Source organism: Polypterus senegalus, chromosome 11 (genome assembly GCF_016835505.1).
Source record: "Polypterus senegalus isolate Bchr_013 chromosome 11, ASM1683550v1, whole genome shotgun sequence".
Lineage (NCBI taxonomy): Eukaryota > Metazoa > Chordata > Cladistia > Polypteriformes > Polypteridae > Polypterus > Polypterus senegalus.
In genome coordinates, this window is record NC_053164.1 from 50,468,641 (window position 1) to 50,494,734 (window position 26,094).

General features: G+C 37.8%; 1 protein-coding gene across 1 annotated transcript; it reads right to left on the minus strand.

Moving 5' to 3' along the window:
• Positions 1-7,975: 7,975 nt before the first annotated feature.
• Positions 7,976-25,368, minus strand: LOC120538947 (myeloperoxidase-like). Its single transcript, XM_039768585.1, has 15 exons — positions 25,279-25,368; positions 24,586-24,660; positions 24,036-24,123; positions 22,470-22,645; positions 21,011-21,143; positions 19,387-19,516; positions 18,031-18,237; positions 16,440-16,797; positions 16,189-16,349; positions 14,248-14,506; positions 13,924-14,094; positions 12,165-12,402; positions 11,066-11,271; positions 10,704-10,748; positions 7,976-8,777 (listed from the first exon to the last, which is right to left on the minus strand). The coding sequence occupies exons 2-14, from the start codon at positions 24,656-24,658 to the stop codon at positions 10,741-10,743; spliced, it is 2,208 nt and encodes a 735-aa protein (XP_039624519.1). The 5' UTR covers positions 24,659-24,660; positions 25,279-25,368; the 3' UTR covers positions 7,976-8,777; positions 10,704-10,740.
• Between the last annotated feature and the right edge of the window lie 726 nt (positions 25,369-26,094).

Here is a 26,094-nt window from a genome sequence, read left to right on the forward strand (position 1 = left end):
TGCACACAGGAGTAATCGCCAGAAACCTCACCTTTTTCAAGTCCGTAATGGGGAAAAAGAAGACAAAACAGAACGCCAGCAGCAGCGGAGGTCTAGCGCTCGACATTGCCTGCGCTCAAGACAAGCCATGGAGCGGCTATGCGTTTCGGGAGAGATTCCCGGAGGAGGACGTCTCCGACGAGGTATGTGCGGGAAATGTACTTGGGAATCTTTTTAATTTAACACATGTTGTCCCATGTACATACCTCCCAGATGTCCATCCGAAGGCTCTGCGGGAGGCAGGAGACAAACCCGAAGGCGATAGCGCGCTCTTGTGCAGGCAAACGAGTAACCCGAAGAACTTCCGCATTACGGGTGCCGGCGAGGGACACGTGACCTACCACGAGGGATTCCAGGAAGGTGACGTTCCGTGTCCAGCTGTTTGTGGCTTTGCCCAAGAAAAGACGGACTTGGTTTTTCCGAAGGGAAAGGGGAGGCGAACAAAGCACCGTTCTCCTACAAAAGGTAAGGAGGTCCGGAAGTGACTGATCGGTCCGTCGATAAATTGATACAGACGGATCGCAGTCAGCCAAAAGCGGCACCGCGGTCCTCGTCCAAAGAGAACTCCAAATCCCAGGCTCCCTTGCAGAACCCGTCAGAGCATGTGCCGACAGCGGGCGTGTTCATTGGCTCCCGGCCGGACGGTAAGGTGAACCAGGAAGTAACCCTATCTCCAGCCGAATTAACTAACTGTTTTGACGTGCGGGAGCTCAAAAAATGAATAGAGCCCGTGCGGAGTATTTTGCAGACTTTGGAGGCGATTAAGAAGATCGTTGGAGATCTGGGAGCAGTGGCCGAAGTGCCTTTAAGAAGAGTACGGGAATACCTATGGCGATTAGACCGAGAGCCTCCCGTGTTAATTGATTTGGCGGTACAGGTAGGTAAAGCCGGTACCGTATATAATGAAATCGGGACACAGAGTGACACGGGCCCGCATTTAATCCATAGCGGGTGCCAAGTGGATGCGTGCCCTACAAGAGAGGCTGAAATATTTACAGAGTGGCCGGAGGAAGGGCCGGTCGAGCCGGAGCAGCTGGATGGTGCTGTCTCTCGGAGCGATTCAGTCCTAAAGACCCCAACCCGTGTTATTTATAAATCAAAGGGCGTGCAGACAGTAAAAGGGCTCTCTTTCACTAATAGAGAGACCCAAACTGTGGACAAGCCCCAGATTAAACAGGGGATCCCAAGAATAAAGAGGGGTCTCCTGACAAAGTTGAGCAGCGAGCTGAGAGCTCAGGGGCGGCCGTGGAACCCTCCTCAGTGGACAAAGGGGCGGAGCGGAAGTTTCCAGACTGTTTCCAGACTCGCAGAGGGATATACACTGGAGGAAGGCGGCTGTGCTACGAATGCCGCCGACCGGGACATGGATGTCGAAATTGTCCTGGGAGGACATGGAATAGAAATCCTTTTTTATATAATATTCCCCCAAGGTTCTCCCAGAAATTTTCTGGACTTCGCCAGGGCCTGAACAATAACTCCTCCTGGAGAAAGACATCCCTCGCGGGGCTGGCCGCTCCGAATCATGATTAGCCGCTGGGGGGGAATACTGTAAGATATGGCTGTCCATTCATCCCAGCCAATACCCCCAAGCCACCAGGTGGAGCGCTCCTTGCAGCATGGAGGTCCCCAGAAGACCAGCAGGGCATCATGGACAATATGGTTTTTATGCACAGCCCTGCTGGATGCCATGGAGGCCACAGGAGGGAGCTGCAGGGAGGACCGAGGGCTTCTTCGTGCCCTGTGACCTGGAGGTTCGTCATAGGAAGAGCGACGGACTTCCGGTTTGAAGAAAAGAACTTTTACCTGACCCGGAAGTGATTGAGAATCACATGGACTGGAGATAGGGAACACGTCCGGGTCAGGGAATATAAAAGGACTGTGGGAGCTCCCAGACGGGGAGCTGAGTTGGGAGGCAGGGTGGCTAAGCGTCTGGAAGATTGAGAGGATTTGGTTATTGTTTATTGGTTTATTGAGTATTTGGGAGTGGAGGGTGCTTTGTGCACTTTATTATTATAATAAATAACTATTTGGACTTTTATCTGGTGTCTGACGTGGTGTCTGAGGGTGCAAGGGTGCGAGCATACCCTTAATCTGTCACACCAGATGCTCAATCTAATTTGTGAGTGATGCAAATAAACTACATTAATAAAATGATCAAAAAATAACAAAAGAGGCATAAAACATGAAGCTGAACCCCTATCACGAAAGAGACATTTCACACTATGGTTATTTTCTTTTCTCTAGTATTCATACTAGCTGACAATAGGCTTCTGTATATCTGTCATTACAGAATTATTTTTTTTTCTTTTGGATAAATTGGGGCAGCACAGGATGAACTCTGTCTAATTGGCAGCTTGATTTGCTAAAACATAACAAAACAAAAAGGCAAAATGGCCAGCACACAGGTCTTCCAGAAACATCTTGTTCAGACATGAGCCTTAAACTGACAGCTGACTTCTGCTACAGTCGGGTTTTATGAGGTGGAACTTCTGGTGGAAGAGGAAGTTACATCATTATTTATCAAGTCATCTGTCTAGAGATCTAAGGCCAAAAGAAAGAAAAGGTAAATGATATTACCAACCCATGGCTCAGGGTAGAAGTTATAATTGTTATAGAAGACCCCTCATTACACAATGACATAAAGTATATCATATGTATATTTATAAGAGATCTCAATGAATTTACATATCAAGTATAAAAATATACATCAAGTATCCGGAGACCAAGTGTACAGATAAGAAGAGAATGTTCCACATGCAGTGACGTCATCAATGGAATCTCTTAGGGATCTGTCCTTAGACTGCTACTTTTTCTCATTTATATTAATGACATTTATTCCAGTAGAGTTAGTAAACTTGGGAAATTTGCAGAAGACGCTAAAATTGGAGCAATGAGGTGGCAACAAAAACAATTCAGAAAGACATGGATAAGTTTTAGAACTAAGCAAATACTTAAAAATGCAATTTAATGTAGAAAAGTGTAAAATCCATGTGAGCAAGAGGAACATCAACTATAAATGCAAGACTGATTTAGTGGTTTATGTTGGCACAATGTTTTCATCATCTGAGCAATGTGCACACACAATAAGACAAAAACAATTTTAGGCTATATCATAAAAAACGCTGAATATAAATTGAGGGACATTATGCTTAGACTAGGTAATGGACGAGTAAGACCACATCAGGAGTTTTGGATGCAGATGTGGTTATAGGAATGACATATCAGCACTTGCCGTTGTGCAGAGGAGAGCAACCAAGTTCATCCCAGGACTTATGGACATGCCCTACTCTGAGAGACTCAAAGAATTAAACCTGTTTAGTCTCAAACAGAAGAGATTATGTGGGGATCTAATCCATGACTTAAAAATTCCCATAGGCATTGATAAAGTAGATAAAGCAAAATTAAGGGTAAATCACATACTCGAGCACCAGTGGAAATTAAGGAGAACTGCACTTAAGACTAAAGCCAGGTGTTTTGTCTTGGTAGAGTTCTATTTTACTGTACTTTCCCCTTTTGTATTATTAACTAGCAAAATACCAGCTTCAGGCGCGAAGTACTGCCTTAAAATTTTTATTAAGAAGAAAATTAAACATTTTTAAACTGAGGGAAAATATACCAATAATTATTTGTTAAGGATCTCTTTGTATACCACATTGTGAGTTTGGCCCTCCGGTTGTAATATGACCAAGCTGTGCACTGAGCTTACTCTTGAAAATTGCAACGTACAGTTGGCCATGTGAACAGTAATCTTGTTTCAAATCTCACAGCTTGCATTGCTGTTGTCATAATCGGTTTGAGTTTCATGGTTTGTTTCAATTACGACAGTATTTGTAGGACTTGTGTTGAAGAGACATTCGGCATCTGTCAAGCATTGTAAGTATACAACCGGTTTCATCGATAACTTCACATCCAGCTTTTGAGAGTTTAAACATTCATAAACATCAAAGTGTCCACTACTGAAATCGTCACCTGTCAATCTAAGATGTTTAAGAGGCATTGGTGGTTGTCGAAAGGTGTAAAACATTTGGCCATTTCGGTACACTTGAAAGCGACAACCGAACAATTCAGTGGCAGCCATCAACTCACATGCAGATCCATAGGTGAAGGGCTTAAGCATTTCACTCTTATAGTGCTCCTGTGTAGTATAATTATTTCCTGTACCGTCATCAGTCCACACCTTGAACCTGTCCCAGTCATTCAATACATAAGACACAATGTTCCTCCGGATACCAAGAGTGAGCCTGATATGGCCGTGCAATATGTAACAAAGAGAATGGAAAAGGTAGGTGCCATCTCCGGGCATGGAAACCACTCGGTAAGTGACAGTTCTTTGATCGATGGTGATCACCTCGATAGACATGTTAATGGGGAATGCGTTGGAGCGATAAAGGAAATGGGTACCTGAACAATGTAAAGTAAGTCTAAAATACCTACACAATAACTACAATCGTAATAAATGAACAATAAAACAGCGGAGAAGCCGTGGATTAAATAAAAAGGCTGTAGTTATCAGCAGGGAGACGTGAATCCCATGGCGAAGTAAGGAAGGGAATGTAAAGACTGGAGCAACGGACAGCCTTATATAGGCAGGCAGTAAACAACGTGGGAGGCGTTGACCCAACGGCGCCTCACACGGTGACCGAGCTGCAGGCTATGGACATATATATGTACCAAATTTCTTGAAGATGGGCCCATAAGTAACAAAGACCGTTGAAAAGTTCAATATGGCGGCCTACAGTGGCATCATACCACCGAAATAAGTACGTACATTGGTTTCGGTTAGCGCAGGGAAGCCACCTACCAAATTTCGTGAAGATGGGGCCATAAATAAGAAAGTTTAACATGGCGTACGTTGTCGACCGTTATGACCATAATGCGTAGAATTTCGAAATGCAACCTGCTTAACCTTTGTAAGAAAGCTGTAAGGAATGAGCCTGCCAAATTTCAGCCTTCTAACTACACGGGAAGTTGGAGAATTAGTGATGAGTCAGTCAGTGAGTGAGTGAGTGAGTGAATGAGTGAGTGAGTGAGTGAGAGAATTAGTGACATTGGAAACTTTAATATGGCGGCCGACAGTGGCATCATACCACTGAAATAAGTACGTACATCGGTTTCGGTTGGCGCAGGGAAGCCGCCTACCAAATTTCATGAAGATGGGGCCATAAATAAGAAAGTTCAACATGGCGGACGTTGCCGACCGTTATGACCGTTACGTGTAGAATTTCGAAATGAAACCTGCCTAACTTTTATAAGTAAGCTGTAAGGAATGAGCCTGCCAAATTTCAGCCTTCTACCTACACGGGAAGTTGGAGAATTAGTGATAAGTGAGTCAGTGAGTGAGTGAGTCAGTCAGTGAGTGAGTGAGTCAGTGAGGGCTTTGCCTTTTATTAGTATAGATATGTAGCCTTTGTCAGAATGCCTCAGATCTCACAGTCTTACCACAGTCTTACTACTGTTTATAAGGTATTGTAGTATATAATTTCTCCCCACCTTCCCTCCTACATTTATAACCTCAGGCCATTAGGTTTAGTAAAAAGACAAGCAGGAGTTAAGTTACACTTTAAATAATGTATTATTGATAATATTTATAAATAATAACAATAAGCAAAGTACAAATGAATTTTAGCAATCATACAACCTGATGAATGCTGATGTGTAGTTTCAGGTGGCACACAGACTTGTTAGTTACTTAAAATGTATCTTGTTAAGGAATCATTTTTGGTCATCTTTCTTCAGAACAGGCCACATGCCTGTCTTAATATGGATCCCAAGTTTTTCTTCTAAGTGTGGTCTTTTTCAGTTCATGGTGTGTGAGATGCCCCTTCATCAGATGATAGAAGAGAGGGATGGGCAGGGGTAAAGCAAGCAAATTTATAGATTCTCTGTCCAAACCCTACAGCCAATAGGACGTCATGGTACGTAATGGCTTCTGATTTTAAACCATACAGCCAACTTTAGACCAATAGAATTCTGGAATGACACAATGGTTTCACACCTGCCCCCAATATCATTTGTTGAGCTGATGTTTGCCAGCTAGGTAGTCTGGCTTTCCTGTGGGGGCTGATTGAGAGAGTCCTGCAGAGAATCACTTGCCAAACTAGTTTTAGGCACTTCCCCTGACCCTGTCATAACATTCACTTTCTTGATTTAGTCTTAAGGGAGGCAGGGGGTAAATGTGAAAGCTTCTCACTAATGGAACAGTAATATTACATTGCTTTGTCTAAGTTTCAAATAAAGACATACAAAACATTTATTACCTTGTATACAAAATTTCATACCACAACACCAGGAAGCACTTCTTTACACAGAGTTGGGGGAACCTGGAGGAAACTACCAAGAAATGCAGTTGAAGAAGAAAACTTCACAGCTTTTAAGAAACTAGATGAGATACTGGAACAGATTAAATGTTAGCTAAAAAAAAAAAAGCTTGATGTAATGAATGGTCTCCTCTCCTTTGTCACATTTATGTTTTTCTGTATGTATCAATTCATTTTTATAATTTACTGTACATTAATGACTTATTTTTGCAATTAATATTTTATTATCAAAATCCAGAATGTTATAGATAGATATATACTGTAAAGGTACAGATAAAAAAAACAAAGTAAAGAATGATTCAATCTCCACCCAAAAGAAAGAGAAAAGGAAGAGAGCCACATGCAAAAGGCATTCTTATCCTTAAATAGTATTAATGAATTATAGCCATATTTTTACAAAAGTTTAGATCTATTCCCTAAGAAATATTGAGATTTTGTTCTTATTTGAGTTAATATAGGATACAGTTAAGCAAGATTAATTCTAAAATATGGGGACCATGTATAAAAAGTGTTGTACTGTAATTTCTACATGGCGAGACTGAAATGTATGCAATTAGCCTAAATGAAAGTCTTCAATGTGCACTTTAATCACATCTGAATTGTCTGCTTTGCAGTGTTAAACTGTGGAACAGAGAGGTAAATCAAGGAAAAACGTGACCTTGTCCTAAACATTATGGAGGGCGCTGTAAAATGGAAAAGAGGTTAGTAGCTGGGAAAGAAAATTTGGAGAATAATTATTCATAGGATGCAAATATATTGTCAATATAAAGATCTCTCAGTGTCTTAATCCATAGTGGTTTCCATCACACTGAGAAAGTCTGAGAAGACTGAAAAAGGCGATCATCATGCATAAAGAGGAACAGATAAGAGCTTCTCTACCTTGAAACTTCTCCTGCATTAGATCCATATTTTAAGTAATTGGTGGATGACTGTGTTACTGATGTAACTGATGATAGTTAGCATTGAGTGGAGCACAAAGCAGGGCACACAAGGAAGATTTAGAGTAGCATTTCATTTCTTTTCCATTGTAAGTCAGGCTGGAGTGTATTCAATAATTTCTGATGATTTCCAAGATTTTATTGTGAGTATATTGGCTGCGTGATAAAAGAAATGAAAGTTAAGTAGTGCTATGCTGCTTTCTGCTTTACCTAGACAAGTTTTTTTTTACTTTTCTGATTTTAATTTTTATTTAAGTATTTATTTTTGTAAATTACTTTGGGCTACACCACTTGTAAGTAAACGTGCTATAGAAATAAATGTTGTTGTTGAACTAGTAAGAAACTTGATGTATTGTGATGTATTTATTCTCGTATAGAGTGTTTTTTCTGTCTATCTATAACTGAGTGCCATTCTTATCCATCCACCTTGGCAGTATGATTATAACCTGCATTGTTAACGACACATTTGTTCTGAGATTTGCATGTTAATTAGCGTATGCAAGTAAGAATTTCACTGAACTCTGTATATATGATAAATATATCACCTTAAACCAACATTACAATATACTCGAAGTCCCAAATTTGAATGCATTATTTTATGCTGCCCCAAAAGAACATGAGCATCCTCTAAGCTGTACTGTATAGAAGTTTATAGAAGAACAAAATGCAGAGACCATTTAATTATAAAAAGGCAACATTTTATTGAGGTTATGTATTTGTAGCATAAGCACATAAATATATTCCTTAGATCACACAAAAATATTACAACTTGACTAGAGAAAGAAATCAGTGATTTTTTTACTTTAGGGAATCTCATTTTACAAACTATGAAGCATAGAGTCATGGGATTTACCTTAAATGGGTATTAACTTTACACAACATTTAATCTATTGCTTTTATTCAATTAAAGTTGTTTAGAATTTGGCATTTCATCTCTAAATACTTTAAATTACTGATTTTAGCTGATAGTGTGAAAAGGAAATTCAAACTTAATTTACAAGTTAAAACCAACTACTATACATAAATGCAGAGTCACATGCTGTATAAAGGTTAGTTTAAATAAAAGAAATGACTCACAGTATGCATACCCATGAGGAACAGACAAGCCTCAAATAAGATACCCCTTTGGGCACATTCATGGAATGCACTGATGAAAAGTAAAGGCTTTCATCTCCCTGAAAACCAATTTAGTTTTCTTACTCAAGTGTGGAAGAACAGAGGTTTTGTAACTCATTGTAAGAAAATCCTTACAAAGAGAAATGTGTACATAAAACTTCTTGTGAATACATAATGAAATTTTACATGTATTTACATTTCTGATTTTAGTTTAACAATTTTATATGGCAGCCATGTAATTGGCTAGTAGTCTGACAATCATCTTCATGGCTCCTGAATGACCAGCAGACCTCTTCATCCATACTCTAGTGCGACTGTAGAAGAGGATATTTTCTAGAATGCTGGACTTCATTTCTTCAATATTTTTCTAAAAGGATAAACAAAAAAGAAGACATTCTAAGTAAACTCACATGAAGATCATTGCTACTAATCAAAGAAAAAAGAAAGTGTCTATGCAATCCATAAACAATTGACTCGCTGGTGTGGGGCAAAGTTTTAAACTGGCCTGAGCAAAACAGACAGGTGGTCAACCAGCTGCCTTTTTATAGCCCCAGGCTGGCACTTAACAATTAGTACCACATTGGTCACTCCTCTTGTACCTTCGCCATTACTGCAGATTTACAGTTTCACTTAGATGTCCGTAACAAAACAATCTATGGAACATTTTCAGTGACCAGTGGTGTAGCTGAGAGTTCGCATTACAGGTTAAAACTATCACTTCCCACTAACAAAATTAGCAAGAACAGGCAACAGAGTTTGTATCTCAAAAGCAGATTTAATCACAAAGGCATAAGCTTCATTCACCCATAAATGTTGAAGGGGTACCTGCTGCACCAAACACAAAAGTGCAGCGTGACGCTGACAGCATATTAGTGCTAAGTCAGCAGAAAACACACATTTGTGATGCATTATATCTCGCAATTCAATCATCCCAAAATCAAGGTCAAAAGTAATACAGTGCAATCTTGGGTAGTTTCACCGGACTCAGAGGATGAAGAAAACTTTTTATATGGAAGGCCAAAAAGGATTATTGCCTGAAGGACTATTTCTGTGTGATCAATGATTAAGCCTGACACACTAGGATTAGCTGAGCCGAACTCTACACTCCAGCTCTCACACATGCCAGATTTTTTTTTCAATATAATTTCAATCAGTTTATTAATATTTTGTTTTTGATTTTATTTACTAAAGAGAGGCTTAACACAAAAATATAAAACAATATGAAACAAGAACAATGATACGCAATAGTTCCATTCTCAAACAACGCTATCTATTTTCTGTAAACTAAAAATAAGAGAGATCAAAATCTTTGAGCTAAAATGTAATAAAAGCCACAGCATGAGAAAATATGGTCAATGGGCAATGGAGGGTAGAAATACAAAATGTCCAATTATCAACATTAATGGAAGGAAATAACCTCTGGATCCTCACAGTTCTTTGGTACAAATAAATCAATGTCTGGCTGACTACTGCCAATTGGCACAGATCACCTTGTAGGGCATCCTACAATATCATATGGCAGATGCAAGAGACCACAAATGTTCGTTACATAGGAAAATGGACAAAAAGACCATTATATCTACAAAAAGTGTGGCAAAATCAGATCTGACAAATAACTGCCATTAAAGCTATAATCACAATTTAGATAAATATATGTAAAACAATTGGTTGCCTGTCAAGTGTGGGATTGTTTAGGAACGTTCCTGCTCACTTACTCGGGGATCATAAAAGTGTAAGTTTGAGTTCATTGTCATGAGCAAAGCCAAATTCCTACTTGTAGGCTGACCAACATGTAAAATATCACTATATGTTGACATCATGAATAGCAAGGATTATCATATGAATGTGCAAAAATCTTACACATTCTTTTTAAGTTATACTAGTATATGAGTATTTTATAATCAGTATGGTATTGTAGGTAAGGCAATGGACCATAAACCAGAAGGCTGCTTATTCAGTTTTCACCTTACAGTGTGACTATGAGCAGCGTTGTGTGCTGTAATTGTGAATAAAAAGAACACAACACATTGTGCTGCATACTTGTCATGTAAGTCACCTTGAACAAATATATAATCATAAGTCACACAAAACATTTTATTTGTAAGATCAATCAGATACTTACCTTTTCATTCTATAGTAATAGAATTTGCAAAGCATGAGCAGATATGACCCAAATAATTAATGTTTATTTTGGATCCAATGTTTCCCCAATGTCCATATTAATAATTTTTACAATGTGTCTGATTTAAAAATTCTTTAACTCAAACCAGAAATAATTATTTTTTGGACTTACTTATTTGTCTTCCATATATGTTGTAGGTCATCTTGGTTTAGGAAACTGTGGATGAGATTAGAAAAATTGAAAATCCAAACTATAGCAAAAAATAGCTAAAAATAGTGTCCAGAATTTCACAAAACCAAAATTCAAGGATTATGACAAATATTTTTCCTCTGCACTGCTAAAGTTCACAGCGATGATTTTTGTCATTACGCCCTTACAAACAAAGATGTGAAAAATTGTGCAAATGACAAAAAAGGCACCAGTATCATTGGGTCTATACATTACATAGTTGATTTATTCTTTTAATATCTGCTTATAACAATTCCCATTGCAATCTGTAAACAATAATAAAGCAACAAGCATAAAATAATTACCTAAAGTAGTTTCTTTCCAAGCACTGAAGTCAAACTTGGGGATGTCCGAGCATGAGGTATAATTATCATTGTACGGAAAGTACCGGAACACAGATGGAGGGACCTCCTGAACTCCGGTATTGTCACAGATAATACGATGGAGTGACATGTTCCTTAGAGCACTCTTCTGGCTATCAGTGAAGATACCTGTGTTTTCCCACCAGAACCTACAAAAAACAAGAAATCTACCTGTTATCTGAGGTAAACAGAGAAAAAAATATATTGTACAGAATAACAATATCAGTCCTGTTGTGTTAGTGCAGATTACATTGATGACTTTATCTCTGAAACTCTTTTAAAGATGCATCCTTAATTTATAATTTCATATATGCTTTTTTTTTCTTTGTACACGATTTCCCCATATCTCAAAGACATGCAGATTATGCTAACTGGTGATTTTGTGTGTGTATATGCATTTATCTATCTATCTGTGTATGTATGTATTTATTTAAAGAGCTTCTGTAAAAAGCCAAATCTCCCACTGGGGACAAATAAAGTTCTATCTCTGTCTTTATCTCTGTCTCTATTTCTATTTTTATATTGCAAAAACTGAAATCTGAGCAAGTGGAAAGTTTTTATATCACAACATTAAATCTTGTTTCCCTTATTGTAAGAATTATTGACATATTAAAAAATGTGTAATTACGATTATTTAGCTTACTTTAAGAAATCTTCTCAAGTAAATTTTGCTTACTCCGTTGCTAAATAAAAGCAAAACAGCTCCCATTTAAGGGAGTTTTCTTGCCTAGGTTTTGCACATGCGTTTTTTTTAGTGTATCCAGGCTCCTATTTGGCTCCTCATACTGCTTGTAAAGCACCAGAAACCAGGTACAGTAATTCTGAATGGTGATAGATTGATGTTTTAAGCGGTATGTTGTATTCTTATAGAATATACAGTATTAGTGAAAATGAATGCTTTTGTAAAATGTAATGTTACAAGCAAAGTAACTCATTGTCTCACAGTAAACTAATACTGTGAGAGCTCAAGCTACTCCGTCATCTGTAACTTTGGCAGAAGATGCAGTTTAATTTGTTTCTAAGCTTTTTCTCATGACTTTACCTGTCTCCATCCCTTATCCTCTGAAACTGGTTTCCTATTAGACATGCAAACAGAGGTCCCACTCTCCCATTTGGCACAAATGGCTCAACAATTCCTCCAATCCAGACATCAATATTGTTGGGGGTACCATACAGTCTAATTAGTGTCTTTGCCATGGTTTGGTTGTTGAGGACCTCTCCAAGTTCCTTTTCATTTTTGGGCTGGCTAAGACCACAGAAGCCTCTCCATGCATTGTATCCTACAATCAAACACAAATGGAACACAGTTCAGATCATTGTCTATAGCTGGACATTGTTTCAGTTTAATTCAGATGGCCATGGCATTTATAGAGGGATATAAATCATTTTACTTTAACTCTGGATCACACAAGATTATTTGTCTTTTATTCACCACTGTTAATGCGGTAGCTGCATTTATTTTATTAATATGTTGTTTCAACCTCCTAGTAGATAAGAAACTAAACTGAAAGCCAGAAGGTTGCAAAATGAGTCCTGACCAGCTGTTTAAAATGTAGTGACAAATCCACCAAACTCCAAATGTATACAGTGCTTCTGTATAAACATGCATTGTAAAATGTTTTAAGGTAAGGATCGTAGAAGATATTAAGTATGACCCACCTTATTTATTATGACAGTCATATACAGTATGTTGCTTTAAAGATTAGATTGCAATTCTATTTCCATATATATAGTGCATGGAGTATAGAGTATGTGTGTATAAACTTATTTGCATGTGAACATATTTATCTTTTGATATATATTGTTTATTTTTTTAGAGCATGTAGAGCTGAAGTGTCTTGCCCATGGTCACACAAGAAGCCAGAGGTGGTGAATGAATATTTAGAGAGATGGTTTACAGTAAATTCCCTGTCCTCTGGGTTAAGAATATACACAGATTCTTAGAATTCTGTATGGTATTACAGTAACAAATGTATGCTTTAATATTTACAGATTGAACTATTCATTTTACATATGATGCTTTCCATATCTAAATTTTGATATGATTTATCAAGAACTCAAACCTGTGTGCTTCCTTTAGAGCAAGTAATCTGAAGCAGATTAGTGGGATTCTCCTAGGGAGGAGGAGGTTAGGAGCATGCACTGATACAGTGCATTGCCGCACCCACCACACGACAAACCAACTCAGGATTCAGATTAGGACCCGAGTGCAGCCATGCAATGGGTGATACCTCCGCACCACACTAGTTCAGATGGAGTGGAACAGTGTGAGGTTTTTTGGTTTTTTTTTATGGTGGCTGGAGTGCCAATTCTGTCACCAACCCCTAAGTTTTTCCCTGCAGGTTGGAGGGCCTACATGCAGGGACGGATGCAGATTAACGTCAACAATTGCAGGTTAAGGGCCTTGCTCAAGGGCCCAACAGAGCAGAGACCTATTTGGCATTTTACGGGATTCGAACCGAATTCTCCTAAGGGTGTATTTAATTTCAAAACATATTAAGAAGTGAGCAAGAACATATTTTATCTAAAAAAGCAAAGTGAAGGTGGTGCTGCATAAGATTAAGCCAGTTTAACTTAATTTATGTTGATTACAAAATAATGACTAATGTAACTGTCAGGGTTTGTCCTCAAAAAATAGCTGGCATTGCCAATATCAAATTAATTGCCAAGTTAAATTATGGCCTCACATTGAGTAATGCTCAAAACTGGTTAAAGTTGAAAAGGAAAAACATGAAAGGCAATTTTTGAAAAAGGTTATTACTGATTTTTTTTTCTGCCAGGCACTGTTTCACTTCATTTACCTTGAAGTCCATGATCTCTTCCGCGTTGCAGGTTAAGAGATGCCAAGTCAAGAGCAACCTGACTGGTCAGCTGAAAGAGTCTCTCCCGCAGTTCATCATGCATCAGCCTATCCTGTCTATTAAGCTTTGCAGGCATGGAAATAAGACCTCGGATAATGGGGTCAATTCCACCTGAAACAAAGAAACCATTAAACATACTCAGTGTGAACATAAAGCCATTTGGGTGAGAAAAAACATTTCAGCTTTGTGGTGTGTAATGTAAAGATGGCACAACTTTTGTTTGTCGTTAAAAAAACAACTTAGGCTTCTAAAAACAATACACACCTTCAAAGACAATCCTCCAGGGGGTGAAAAAGGTCTTGTGAAGGAGAACATTAGGATACAGAGTGTGTTCCTGATAGCTCCTGTCTAGACGAAATATAAATGGCTGGATAGTGAGGTGAGCAAACCGGAATGCTGCAGTAGAGAAAACACTGGAAATGGAGGGGTCAACAGAGTCATCATAGCCTGTGTAATCTGAAAGATATTTATTCACTGCATCAGGACCAATGATGATAGGCAAATAATCCCGGTAGATCATAATCTGTAAAAAGTACAAAAATGGCTTTGTAACTTTTAGCATACAGTAAACTTTTAAATAGAAAAGAGAAGTTAAAGAAGATTGATTTGCATTGACTTGCCAAAAGGAATACATTACAGTGTAAATATTTTGTTACTTGCATGTAGTTTGTATTAGTCAATTCATTTCTGATATTTACTGTTCATAATATAACATAACTTTCTCAAACTCATCGGAGTTAAAGCCTACCCCAGCAACACTAGTTGCAAGGAAGGAAACAAGCCTGGAAAGGCTGCCAGTCCCTCATAGGACCCATTCTTGCACACAAGTCTCAGTTAAGAGCCCCAGTTAACCTAACCTGCAATTCTATGGGGATATTGAAGAAAAATAAAATGATGCTGCTAGCAGAAAAGCAATGGTGACAGGGTGAGAACATACAAAGCACACAATTACAGCAACCTGACATTGAATACAAACAGAGGATGCTGGGTCCACAAAAGAGCATTGCTAACTTTTTAAGCAATTGTGCCACCCTGTCTTTGAAAGGACATACTCAGAAAGTGGTTAATGTTACACTTGTTTTTGAAGAGAATAGAAGTTAACTTTTTTTTTTTTTTTACCTCAACCTGTGGGGCGGGCACCCCTAGGGGGGCGTGAAGTAACAAAAAGGGGGGGCGCGAAGATGTGAAAAAAAAAAACAAGAATCAAAAATATGAAAAAAAAAATCTGTTGAAACCAAAACAAATTCACTTAAACTACATTCTGATACTAGAACAATAAATATAGAGTTAGATAAATGTCGATAAAAGTTAAGTAGATATAATAAAATATGCATCTACATTTCAAAAAAATGTTGGGGGGGCGTGATTAAAACTGTTATGAAAACTCGGGTTGCAAATACTTAAAGGTTGGGAAACGCTGGTCTATAGCAGTAAAATACTGCTGTTGGTAGGTCCAGTCTTAGATTATGTGTACTTTTCAGATGTGTCATCTGTATTTAAAATTGACCTGTGCTCTTCATGGGTTTCCTTCAGTGACTCCATTTTCACTGCACACTAATTAATCTGGGCCAGTACACAACACCAAACAAGCTAGAAATATGTATGAGGTGTCTTGTAATGTCCAGGTGCCACATCCAGGGTTGGCTCTTGCCTGACACCCATTTCTAGTAGGATGAGCTCAGGCTCCCCTGTACTGGGAAATGGACTTTGGAAATTACTGAACTGGTAGATTCTGTTCTCCAAGCTGTTTGTTAACATTTATTTGGAAAGATATCTTAAATGTGAAACTCAAAAACTGATTAAGTGATTGGTGAGATTATTTTAACTTGGAACTAAAAGGCAGAGTGTCATGGAGAAATCAAATGACATTTCAAAAAATAAGACTCTGATACTTTGTATAAGGTAATTTTTTTTGAACAGCAATGACTGAATGCATATATCAAAATACTTTAAATAAGCTATATACTGTGTAATTAATATTATTATTATTATTATTATTATTATTATTATATGTTTTATAGCTAATTTTTTCTGTGAAATACCATTTCAGGCAGACATTAATTACAAGTTATTGTTTTAAGCTTTGCTGCTCAATCAATGGTTCCCCTTAAAACGTGAAAAATGAATCAATTGAAAAATGTTTGCATCTTTGTATGAAAGTAATTTTGCACCGCATACAGGTCTTATTTTGTTATATCAGATTACCTGGTGAAATGCTCCTACAACCTTCCTTGTTTCCTGGTAAATGGTTTCGCCATTCCATTGTGGATTAAGTTTCCTGAAAATCTTTGCAATACGGTTATGCTCTCTTAGGAACATAGTGTGAATAGCTGTAAGTGCGATATTTTCATTGGCACGTGAATCTCCTAAAGATTAAAAACAGATGAGGAAATCACAATACTATAGACAACATGCATACATTACTATCATTTATTCTGAACAGCGTGGCTTCTTACCTGCATTGAAACATTGAATTTCTTGAGCTGTTGGGTCCTTCGTAACAACTGATCTTGTGGCACAGAAGTTTTTTGTTGCATTTACAAAGGGAAGCAAATCATAGCCATCATCTTTGTAGTTTTGGTTAACAGCCATAAGGCCAAAATCATTGGTCAGGTCTCGCAGTTGGTTGGCCAGGGAGTCAGTGGACCCATAAATCATACTTGCATCAATAAAGGAGGTAAGTTGATTAATCTGGAAACGGACATTTGAGCTACCAAAAATGTAACCTGTATATCCTGTTCCACATGCTGCAGCTGACCGGAAAAAGGGAATACAGCTTTTGGTGTCCTCAAACCTGGGATCATTTGGTGGAATCTGAAAATATAGGTTCATAAAAAATAAGGTTATACAAAAAAGGAGGTCATTCTATTTTTGTAACTGCAGCTTTCTCAATAACTAGAAGACCAAAAAAACTCTTGGCCACAGGCCGCATTTTAGCAATTATCCTGCATGCAGCCTTCTTAACATTGCACTCTCAGTGGTTTATGGATAATATAAAATAATTATGTTAACAATCAATACAAAATACAATATAAATAAATTTGTGATCTTTGATATAGTGGTCTGCGGTGGGCTGGTGACCTGCCCAGGGTTTGTTTCCTGCCTTGCACCCTGTGTTGGCTGGGATTGGCTCCAGCAGACCCCCATGACCCTGTACTTAGGATATAGCGGGTTGGATAATGGATGGATGGATGATATAGTGGTGCCTAGTCTTGCATGTGATGCTACTGGTATGGGGTCTAACTACCTTTGACCCTACAATCTTTACAAAGGGTCAATAACTGGCGGGATGGATGGAAGAAAGGAATATACAGTAGATTAAATATACTGAAACTAATTGTAATGAGCACATTCCTAAAAGTCAGTATAACTGAAAAAGAATAACACATTAGGGGAATAATACAAAAATTATTGTCAAAGCTATGGTACAATGCGTCTCAATAAGTGAATTATAACCCAGGATAATCTGGTACTTTATTCCATTAATGCTGGAAAGTAACTTAACTGAACTAACTGAAAAGCAACTGGAACACTGAAATGTAATAAGGCAACAAAATTTGTTGCCTATTTAGTAATGACTATATAATATCTTGTGAATGTTTTAAAAATGTTAAAGATCAAATATGAAAACAACATGAATAAATAGACATCACTCCAAAATGCAAAGATGAAGTTTCCCTTAATAAACCCTAGGCATCAAAAGGGTGTTGTCAGTCATTTGTTGATGTCTACTTTATTTAGCTTTGTTTTGAGCACATTCTAATTATGTACTAATAATATATTCAAGAACTGTGACAGAAAATATAAATATAATATCATTATTATTATTCTGAAATTTCCTTTTTTCAGTTTTTGCTAACCTAACTTTAAATTTCAAACTCTGTCAGTTTACTGCTTACCTTTTCACTGTGTTAGGTCATTCGTTGCATTTAAACTGATTAAATTTGAAGAAAAACTGGAAAAACTGAGGCATCCTAAAACGTTTGACCAGTGGTATACATATGGATAGTGCGACCTACATAGGCGCTTTATGGTGAAAGGTCTCACCTGAACAGGGAAGCAGGGTTCAGCCTGCTGACAGGATGTGCTACAATCAATTCCATCATTGAAGGACCGAATGCTTGGAGATGTAGGGGTGTTGGTCAAGTCATGATCTGTCCATTGTCCAAACAGCACCAGCATGAATGAGTATAAGTTATCTTGAGGAAGGTTTTCATTTGGTGTATGCAAAATTATATTGGAGACGTCCCGGACCTAAAATCAAAAGGCAACAACACAGTTAATTTAGATCCTTTTTCATAATTAACATTTTACCTTTTGTGGTTGAATTTAACAGACTGAAAATGTACTCTGTATAAACTTTTTTAATCATTGGCTGAACTTTCTTATCCATATACTTTAAACCATTATAACAAACAAGTCGTATTATGTAATTATAAAAAGTCATACTGCAACGAGGATCCTCTACTTTATTGGCAAACAGAATTAAGAGGTAGACATATGGTAAGAAATGCACATCAAACAGCAAACAAGGCACACAATATAACCACTGAAGGTACAAATGCTATTGCCACCAATGTTAGCAATCATTTTAAAAATGGAGCTCAGAAATGATCCTCAGGTGAATTCACTGTACAAAGTAGAGGTACAGTATATACCATGTATGTATATGTGTGTTGCTGCTAGCCATTTCTGCAGCTTCATTAGTTTTATCTTGTTTTTTCTTAGCAGTGCTATGCCAATGATATACAACTGTATGTGTTGTTCCCTTCAGAAGACTACACAGTCTAAGCTAGAACCTCAGCTTGTCTCACAGACATTGCAACCAGAATAATGTTAACACCATCTCCAGCTCAAGCTAGCAAAAAACAGACCTTCTTGATATTCCAGTTCTTCCGTCTATTCAGAACCCCAGCTCTGTTCAGCTCAGCTCATTTTCGTTAACACCCAACAAGTCAATATGCAAGTTTGAGGTGCTGATCAATGACTAGCTGTCGTTCAGGGACTAGGTTGCTATGGTTTCTCGGTCTTGTAGGTTGACTCTGTACAATATTCACAACCTTAAATCTTATCCTTGTCCAGGATTTGGTCTTGCCACATCTAGAATACTGCATCTCTCTGCTGGCAGGAGCACTGGTATGTGTCACCAAGCTGCTGCACATTATTCAAAACGCAGTCATATATCTGATGTTAAGGTGGGCACATGTCACTCCTCTTTTCATATAACTACATTAGCCCCTTGCAGTGGCATGTATTAAGTTCAAATCCTTAATCACTAACCAGAGAATAGTCAATGAATCAGCATTTATATACACAGAGATAATTGTGAGGTCCTATGTTTCTTCTTTAACGTGATTACATTTAGCTCTGCTTCAGCAACACTTAAACTATGCAGATTCTTACCAGAGGAAGGCTGAACCCTGAGTACTTGGTTGCTAAATTCCAACTGCGTGGAATGGAGATGCCATCATCATATTGGGCAGGCAGCCATCGTGTGAAAGGGGTGTTTGAAGCACCAAGCCGACTGCTTTTCCTACAAAAACAAAAGAAAAGAGAAAGCATTAGTGAAGGTACCTTATAATAGTTGCATTGAATAGGGCAGTCTGACACAGCTTGAGTGCCAGAAAAAAGTCCATTTTATCTAGCTTCATATATGACTTCCAATAATCCAAGCAGATGGGCTTTGAGAAAAACCAAACAAGTCTCCCTCTATGAAGAGTAGAGCTATACCACGAGCTCTTCACTCAGCTACCTGCCCAGGAAAACAATCTACAATATTGCTCAAATGTCTGTATAGGTGATTATGTAGTTATTATGTGTCCTCAATAAAAAAGTCTTTCAATTAGAACTTTCAGTTGTTCCATTTAGATGCCTCTGTTCATTTAAATATGTTTTCCATGTCAGTGTATGTTTTCTCCCAGCACTTGCATTTTCATCAGCAAAAAAGTTATGCATGTGTTACGTTAACAGGTATCTCTAACTGACTGCAGACAAATGTGATTTTGTGTGTCTTCTGTGATAAACTGACGTCTAGTCCAGTGATGGTTTCTAATTTGCATACTGCTACTTACAGGATAAACTCTTGTGCCACACAACCTTTAAGTGGAAAAAATCCAGAAAAACTTGATTGATGGATGTTTTAGAATGTAATTAAGCTTAAAGGTATATGCCACTAAACCTTATTGGATGTTAACGATCTAATAGAAAAATAAATGCTCTTAGCTTTACTTGAAATATGGCTGTGTACTAGTAGATGCTATTCAATTAAAGGAAATTGTTTTATGTCTAAATAAAAAGTTAGATTTTACATAAAATATTCTGTTTTAACCTCTATAATGCGTCTTAAAAATTGCTGCACAACCATATCTCCTCAAACTTTCAGCCTAAAACCAGTGCTGTCATGACTGTCTCAGCTTGATTAACTGGAAGAATCCTTATACATCTGCCAATTCACAATGAAAACAAGATGAAGTATACAATTAGAAAATATATTCACTCAACAGGAAATGTACTTAAATATGTATTGAGTATTTGGAAGTCAGTTATTAATGCCATCCTAAACCAATACACCTTACATTAAGCACTGATTGTACTCAAGAACATGCAGGGCTTCCTATTCTCTGGTTTTCCTAATATTACAATTTTTACTTTTTCTTTCTGTTTCTACCCATCTATCTTGAAATCATGGAACCACAGAGTATAATGTATCAGGCCCAGCGCATATACAAATGATTGTCGGGGTGCGATTTTTATTAACGGCTCTCTGATACACACATACACACTCACAATTTTGACTTGACAGTTAAGCAGGAAGTCCTTCTTTGCCTGAGGAATTATTAGAGTCTGGAACAAACTACCAAGAGAGATCTCTGGTGTTTTCAGAACTAATAAACCAGACACACTTCATTATGGCACGATGAACAATATGGTTTGATACTTTACAGCACTGAAATATGGATAAGTGAGCATGTGCTCTATGTAGCACTGAGCAGATCCTTTATTACTCATTTCAAATACTTTCACTTACTTGTTATTGCACACGCTGGAGATGGTCCTGTATTTGTCTACTAAGGGGATTGTGTTGCATGACGGCAGCGCAGTTTGGGCAGCACAGCCAGTGACCCGGGCAATCACGTTCAGATCTTCAGCTGATAAAAGATCTGTAAACCAAACAGAGAAATGGAAGAAAGTGAACTATGTTGAACTGGCAGTTGGCTTAAGGGGAACATTTCTATTATTCATTGTGTTAAATGCTAGATGGTGCTGTGTATAATTATTGCACATTTACTTATTTGGCTGACACTTTTATCCAAGGTGACTTACAACATTTATGATACAAATAGTTCATTTCTTGTTTGGTTTTCCAATTTTAGCACAGAAAGGTCAAGTGACTTGCTTATGGTCACACAATATCAATAGTAGGATTTGAGCACCACCCGGTCTGCCTATAAAATAATATCAGTTATAATATTGGCCCATATAGCCTTATATAACATTCACATTTATTTATTTGGGTTGACACCTTTATCCAGTGGTTCTCAAACTGTGGGGCGGGCCCCTCTAGCAGGGTGTGAAGATGTGAAAAAAAGAAAACAAGAATCGAAAATTTGAAAAATACATCTATTGAAACCAAAACAAAGTAACTTAAACTATATTCTGATTCTAGAAAAATAAATATAGAGTTAGATAAATGTCGATAAAAGTAAAGTAGGTATAATAAAATATGCATCTATGATATATCATTAATTAAAAAGAACAAAATTGGTACTAGTGGGCTCCTTTCAAAAAAAACATTAGGGGGGACGCGATTAAAACTGTTATGAAAACTCGGGTCGCAAATACTTAAAGGTTGAGAAACGCTGCCTTTATCCAAGGTGACTAAAGACATTTATGATACAATTGGTTACATTTCCTTTGATTTTCCAGTTGGAGCACAGGCAGGTCAAGTGACTTGCATATGATCACCCAGTGTCAGTATCAGGCCATTCTGCACTCTAAAATTGAACATATTAGTAATCAATATTTACTATATTGTCTTGAGACAATCATGCAGATGCACACAGAAATCAAAAGCTTAATACAATTTCAGGGTAACATGTCAGGCAATGCTGAGGCCTGCTCTACAATGCTATTATATCATCTAAGAATAACACAATTGCCCCAAAACACATCAAGAACAAATTTGTCAGCCAAATTCTGTAGAGAAATCAAAAAGAAAAAGAACTAATGCAATCTGTGTGGAGTGTCAAACATCTAAACATAAAGTGTGTTTACAGGCTTTCATCTATTAAGTGCAAGAGGAAAGGCTTATGGTGGTGCAACATCTGTAACTTCTCTCACTGATATCTATAAATTGGAGGAGGAGAGGTTTCAATCAACCCAAAAAAGCCAAATATCTCCCCCACCTGTCCCATGACCTTAGCCCTCAGTTCCATACCTATCTCACAATCCTTCCACAAATGCTCCAAAACACTGGAAAAACTGACCTGTGACATTCAATGAGCGTTTGTGGATCCTGCTCATCTTCCGATGAATGATATCAAGGGTGGCCTCCATGTAGTCAGCTGCACGTACTGCAGTCCTGGTCTCTGCTGATGGTCTCTTCGAAAATGACAGCAGCTGAAATGGTGACAGCTCTCTTTTCTCAATTTTTGAAATATCTCTGCAAAATGGAGGAAGAGGACAAGTCAAGATGGTCCATATTTTTCCATGCCAACACACTCTATTTGTACCTAGTTGCTTCTTTTCCCTATGGAGATCCTTTCCCTGTGAATACACTCCTAAATTTTCATACATTTTACTTTACATTATTGACGTGGCTCTACTGCATCTACAATAAGCTGTCCACTTGGACATTCTTTCAAAAAGACAATGGATGCAACCTTCAGCTTGGTTAAGTGGGTTGGATGATGGATGGATGGATGGATGGATGGATGAATGAATGGGGACTGACTTCTTGCTTACTTTCCACACTTCTCTGAAAAGCCTTAGTCTATGAGTTTGAATGGATCACCCCCAATGGAAACTCAAGTTAGCATGTGCTATGGTGCTGAACAAAATTTTCAAAGGTCTCGCAAAGGCAGGCAAGGCTCCTTGGATCAGTAATAAATTCTTTTGAAGATCAGGTTTCTAACATTGGAGTACTTATTTAAAAGTTGTCTAATTAAATACCATTACATTTCTTTCTGGGTTTGGAAGTCTGGGTAGATATCTATTTAACAATACACTGAATTGATTATAATTGAAATGACCTTAGGACTTGTTTATTGAATAAAAGAACATTAAAAATAAATAAGAAAGTCTTTATGATTTAACCACTTATTGTATTTTAAATGGGGCGGCACGGTGGCACAGTGGTAGCGCTGCTGCCTCGCAGTTAGGAGACTTGGGTTTGCTTCCCGGGTCCTCCCTGCGTGGATTTTGCATGTTCTCCCCGTGTCTGCGTGGGTTTCCTCCGGGCGCTCCGGTTTCCTCCCACAATCCAAAGACATGCAGGTTAGGTGGATTGGCGATTCTAAATTGGCCCTAGTGTGTGGTGGGTGTGTTTGTGTGTGTCCTGCGGTGGGTTGGCACCCTGCCCAGGATTGGTTCCTGCCTTGTGCCCTGTGTTGGCTGGGATTGGCTCCAGCAGACCCCCGTGACCCTGTATTTGGATTCAGCGGGTTAGAAAATGGATGGATGGATGGGTTAGAAAATGGATGTATTTTAAATGGATACAGATAACAGTCTCTTGACCAAAATGTATTTTGTGGAGTCGCTCGATCACAAAATACAAATAATCATTCAGTATTGCAACAGCAGCGCATACTGTATCACGGTTATTTTATTATTGAATACATATGGCATATGGAATAATCAATCAAAAACAAAATTTAATAATAAGTACAGTTTGGTAACCTTGTCTCAGATCCTAACGAGTCTATGACTCTAAACTTCATTCACTGACACATATACTGAAACAGACTGCCCAATTGTATGCTCATTACTCTTCAAATAAATTATTTTTTGGGGAAAGGATTCTGATTTAAATTGAAAGCATACAAAGTACATACGCATCTCTCGAATATTTGTAGGCTGCATCCACCATTTGCATAGCCTCCTGCAGAGCCCTTTGAATGAATGGCCGTCCCAGAGTTTGAACTGCAACAAAAAACAGGAGAAAAAAGACCTAAGTGTGCATTGCCCATTTTACAGATGCCAAGCTAGTGCCACAACAGTTGTATTTTTGCAGTGTTAAACCGACACAGGACAGTTTGAATAAAATTAAGACATGACACTGTATGTTTTTAGTTAGGAAACAGTTTTTGTGATTCAGTTACTTTCATTCTAACATAAGGAGTAGAAATGCAGATAATATATAAATCAATGTTGTCTGTTTCCCAGGACACCATCAGCATTAAACAACAAATTGTTTATGTTTTAGTGTGAAGACATAAAGTAATAATAATGATAACGCACACAAGCAATTTACATTGACTATGAATTTTAAAAAGATAAATGAATGAAATAAATATACTACTACTACTAATTTTATAATTCCATAGAACAATTACATTAAATCAAGTACATGAGCATTTAGAGAACGTCCTGGTCACTACTCACCTGAATCTGAGACAGCATTTGTAATCTGAATAGCAAATGCTATAGAAATGAATGCCAAAAAGATCGGCTTCATGTCTGTAAGTTAAAAGAGAAAGAGAGTGCTGTAATTATGTTTTTCATATTCTCAACATAGCAGACTTGAATGTCCAAAATTACAGCAGAGTTCACAAAATTAAAAATATTGTTTCACTTAAGCTAAATACACTGCATTAGCACTGCTCACTGTTTAGCTTAGTCTGACACTTAAATCATAAAGCCATCCACTTTTTAAGCTTGTCTGTTCAGAATGGAGTCCTCGGTCACTGGGCTGCTAGTCTAATGCACACTTCACAGTTACAGGAAAAATAATTCTTTTCACTTGTACAATGTCCCTCCATCGCTGACACATTATATGAATAAAAGCCCATTCACAGTTTATAAAGGAGGCACCTGCTTAGAAAGTGTAGGAAATATTTCTGTGCAATTGTGTTAGTGCAAAATGAACAAATGCCATAATGTGACTTTGAAGCCCTAATTCACATTTTATCACATATGCACATTCCAGTTTGCTTCATAAATCAAAAATGATCTAAAAAAGAGCATCAAACAAATTATGCATATGGCTTTACTTTTTAAAGTATTAACAATTCTCGGCATTTAAAATTATTACCGAAAGGCTTTCTACCTATTCAAATATAATATAAGTTAGCATACCTTAAAGCCAATCTGGTGCAAGTCACGTTGTCGAATATCAGGGGTTGATGGAGCCAATGTCTCAGATTCAGGCTCTCTGCTGCCTTTAAAGACAGCGCCACACCCAGCTGGGATGCTACTTACAGGAAAAAAATGCAGCAATGTGTATTAAGAAATTTCCTTGTTCCTCAATGTAATGATAACATGTGTAAATTGGAAAATTTCGAAATAAGGAAGAGCACAGTCAAAACATAAATTTTTTCCTGAAAAAAAGTCAAACCACAATAGTAATAACATACAAAACTGCAGGTAATGCATTTAAAACATAAAATATTCATTATACTATATTGCTTTACCAATTTTGCAATGTGTTTAACTTAACACATTCCTAAACATATGATATATTTTAGATGCATATAAAAACACTATTATATAAAGGCTAATTTTAAAAATACATTTCTTTAAAGTCTGTGAGAATAGTATATGCTATTAGTGAGGGTTTACTCTATATTTTGAACCTCCATTTTTAAACATACTATCTATTTGTTTTATGTCCTCACACCTGTTTGATCTAACTCAGGGTCTCGATTGAGCGTACACTTCTTTATACATATACTCCTATACCTGTGCAATGTAATTCAGGGTCTCACCTGTCTTGAGCCTATACTGTGAGCATCAGGCTCAAGGCAGGAAACAGCTCTGAATAGAGCAGCCATCTACAACACTCACCTGACACACGACCAGCTTAGAGCTACCCATTAATGTGGCACACATTTTGTGGAATGTAGGAGGAACATCAGAGCACCTCAGACACAAGGAGAACATGCACACTCCACA

What these genes read in the sequence shown, in the direction of transcription:
- LOC120538947 (XM_039768585.1), bottom strand. Translation starts at nt 24,658, where the DNA reads ATGAAGCCGATCTTTTTGGCATTCATTTCTATAGCATTTGCTATTCAG. An exon ending in CTGGAGGATTGTCTTTGAAG is followed by an intron (nt 14,095 to 14,247) that starts GTGTGTATTGTT and finishes TCTTTGTTTCAG; the next exon opens with GTGGAATTGACCCCATTATC. An exon ending in AGGATAAGGGATGGAGACAG is followed by an intron (nt 11,272 to 12,164) that starts GTAAAGTCATGA and finishes TGTTTTTTGTAG; the next exon opens with GTTCTGGTGGGAAAACACAG.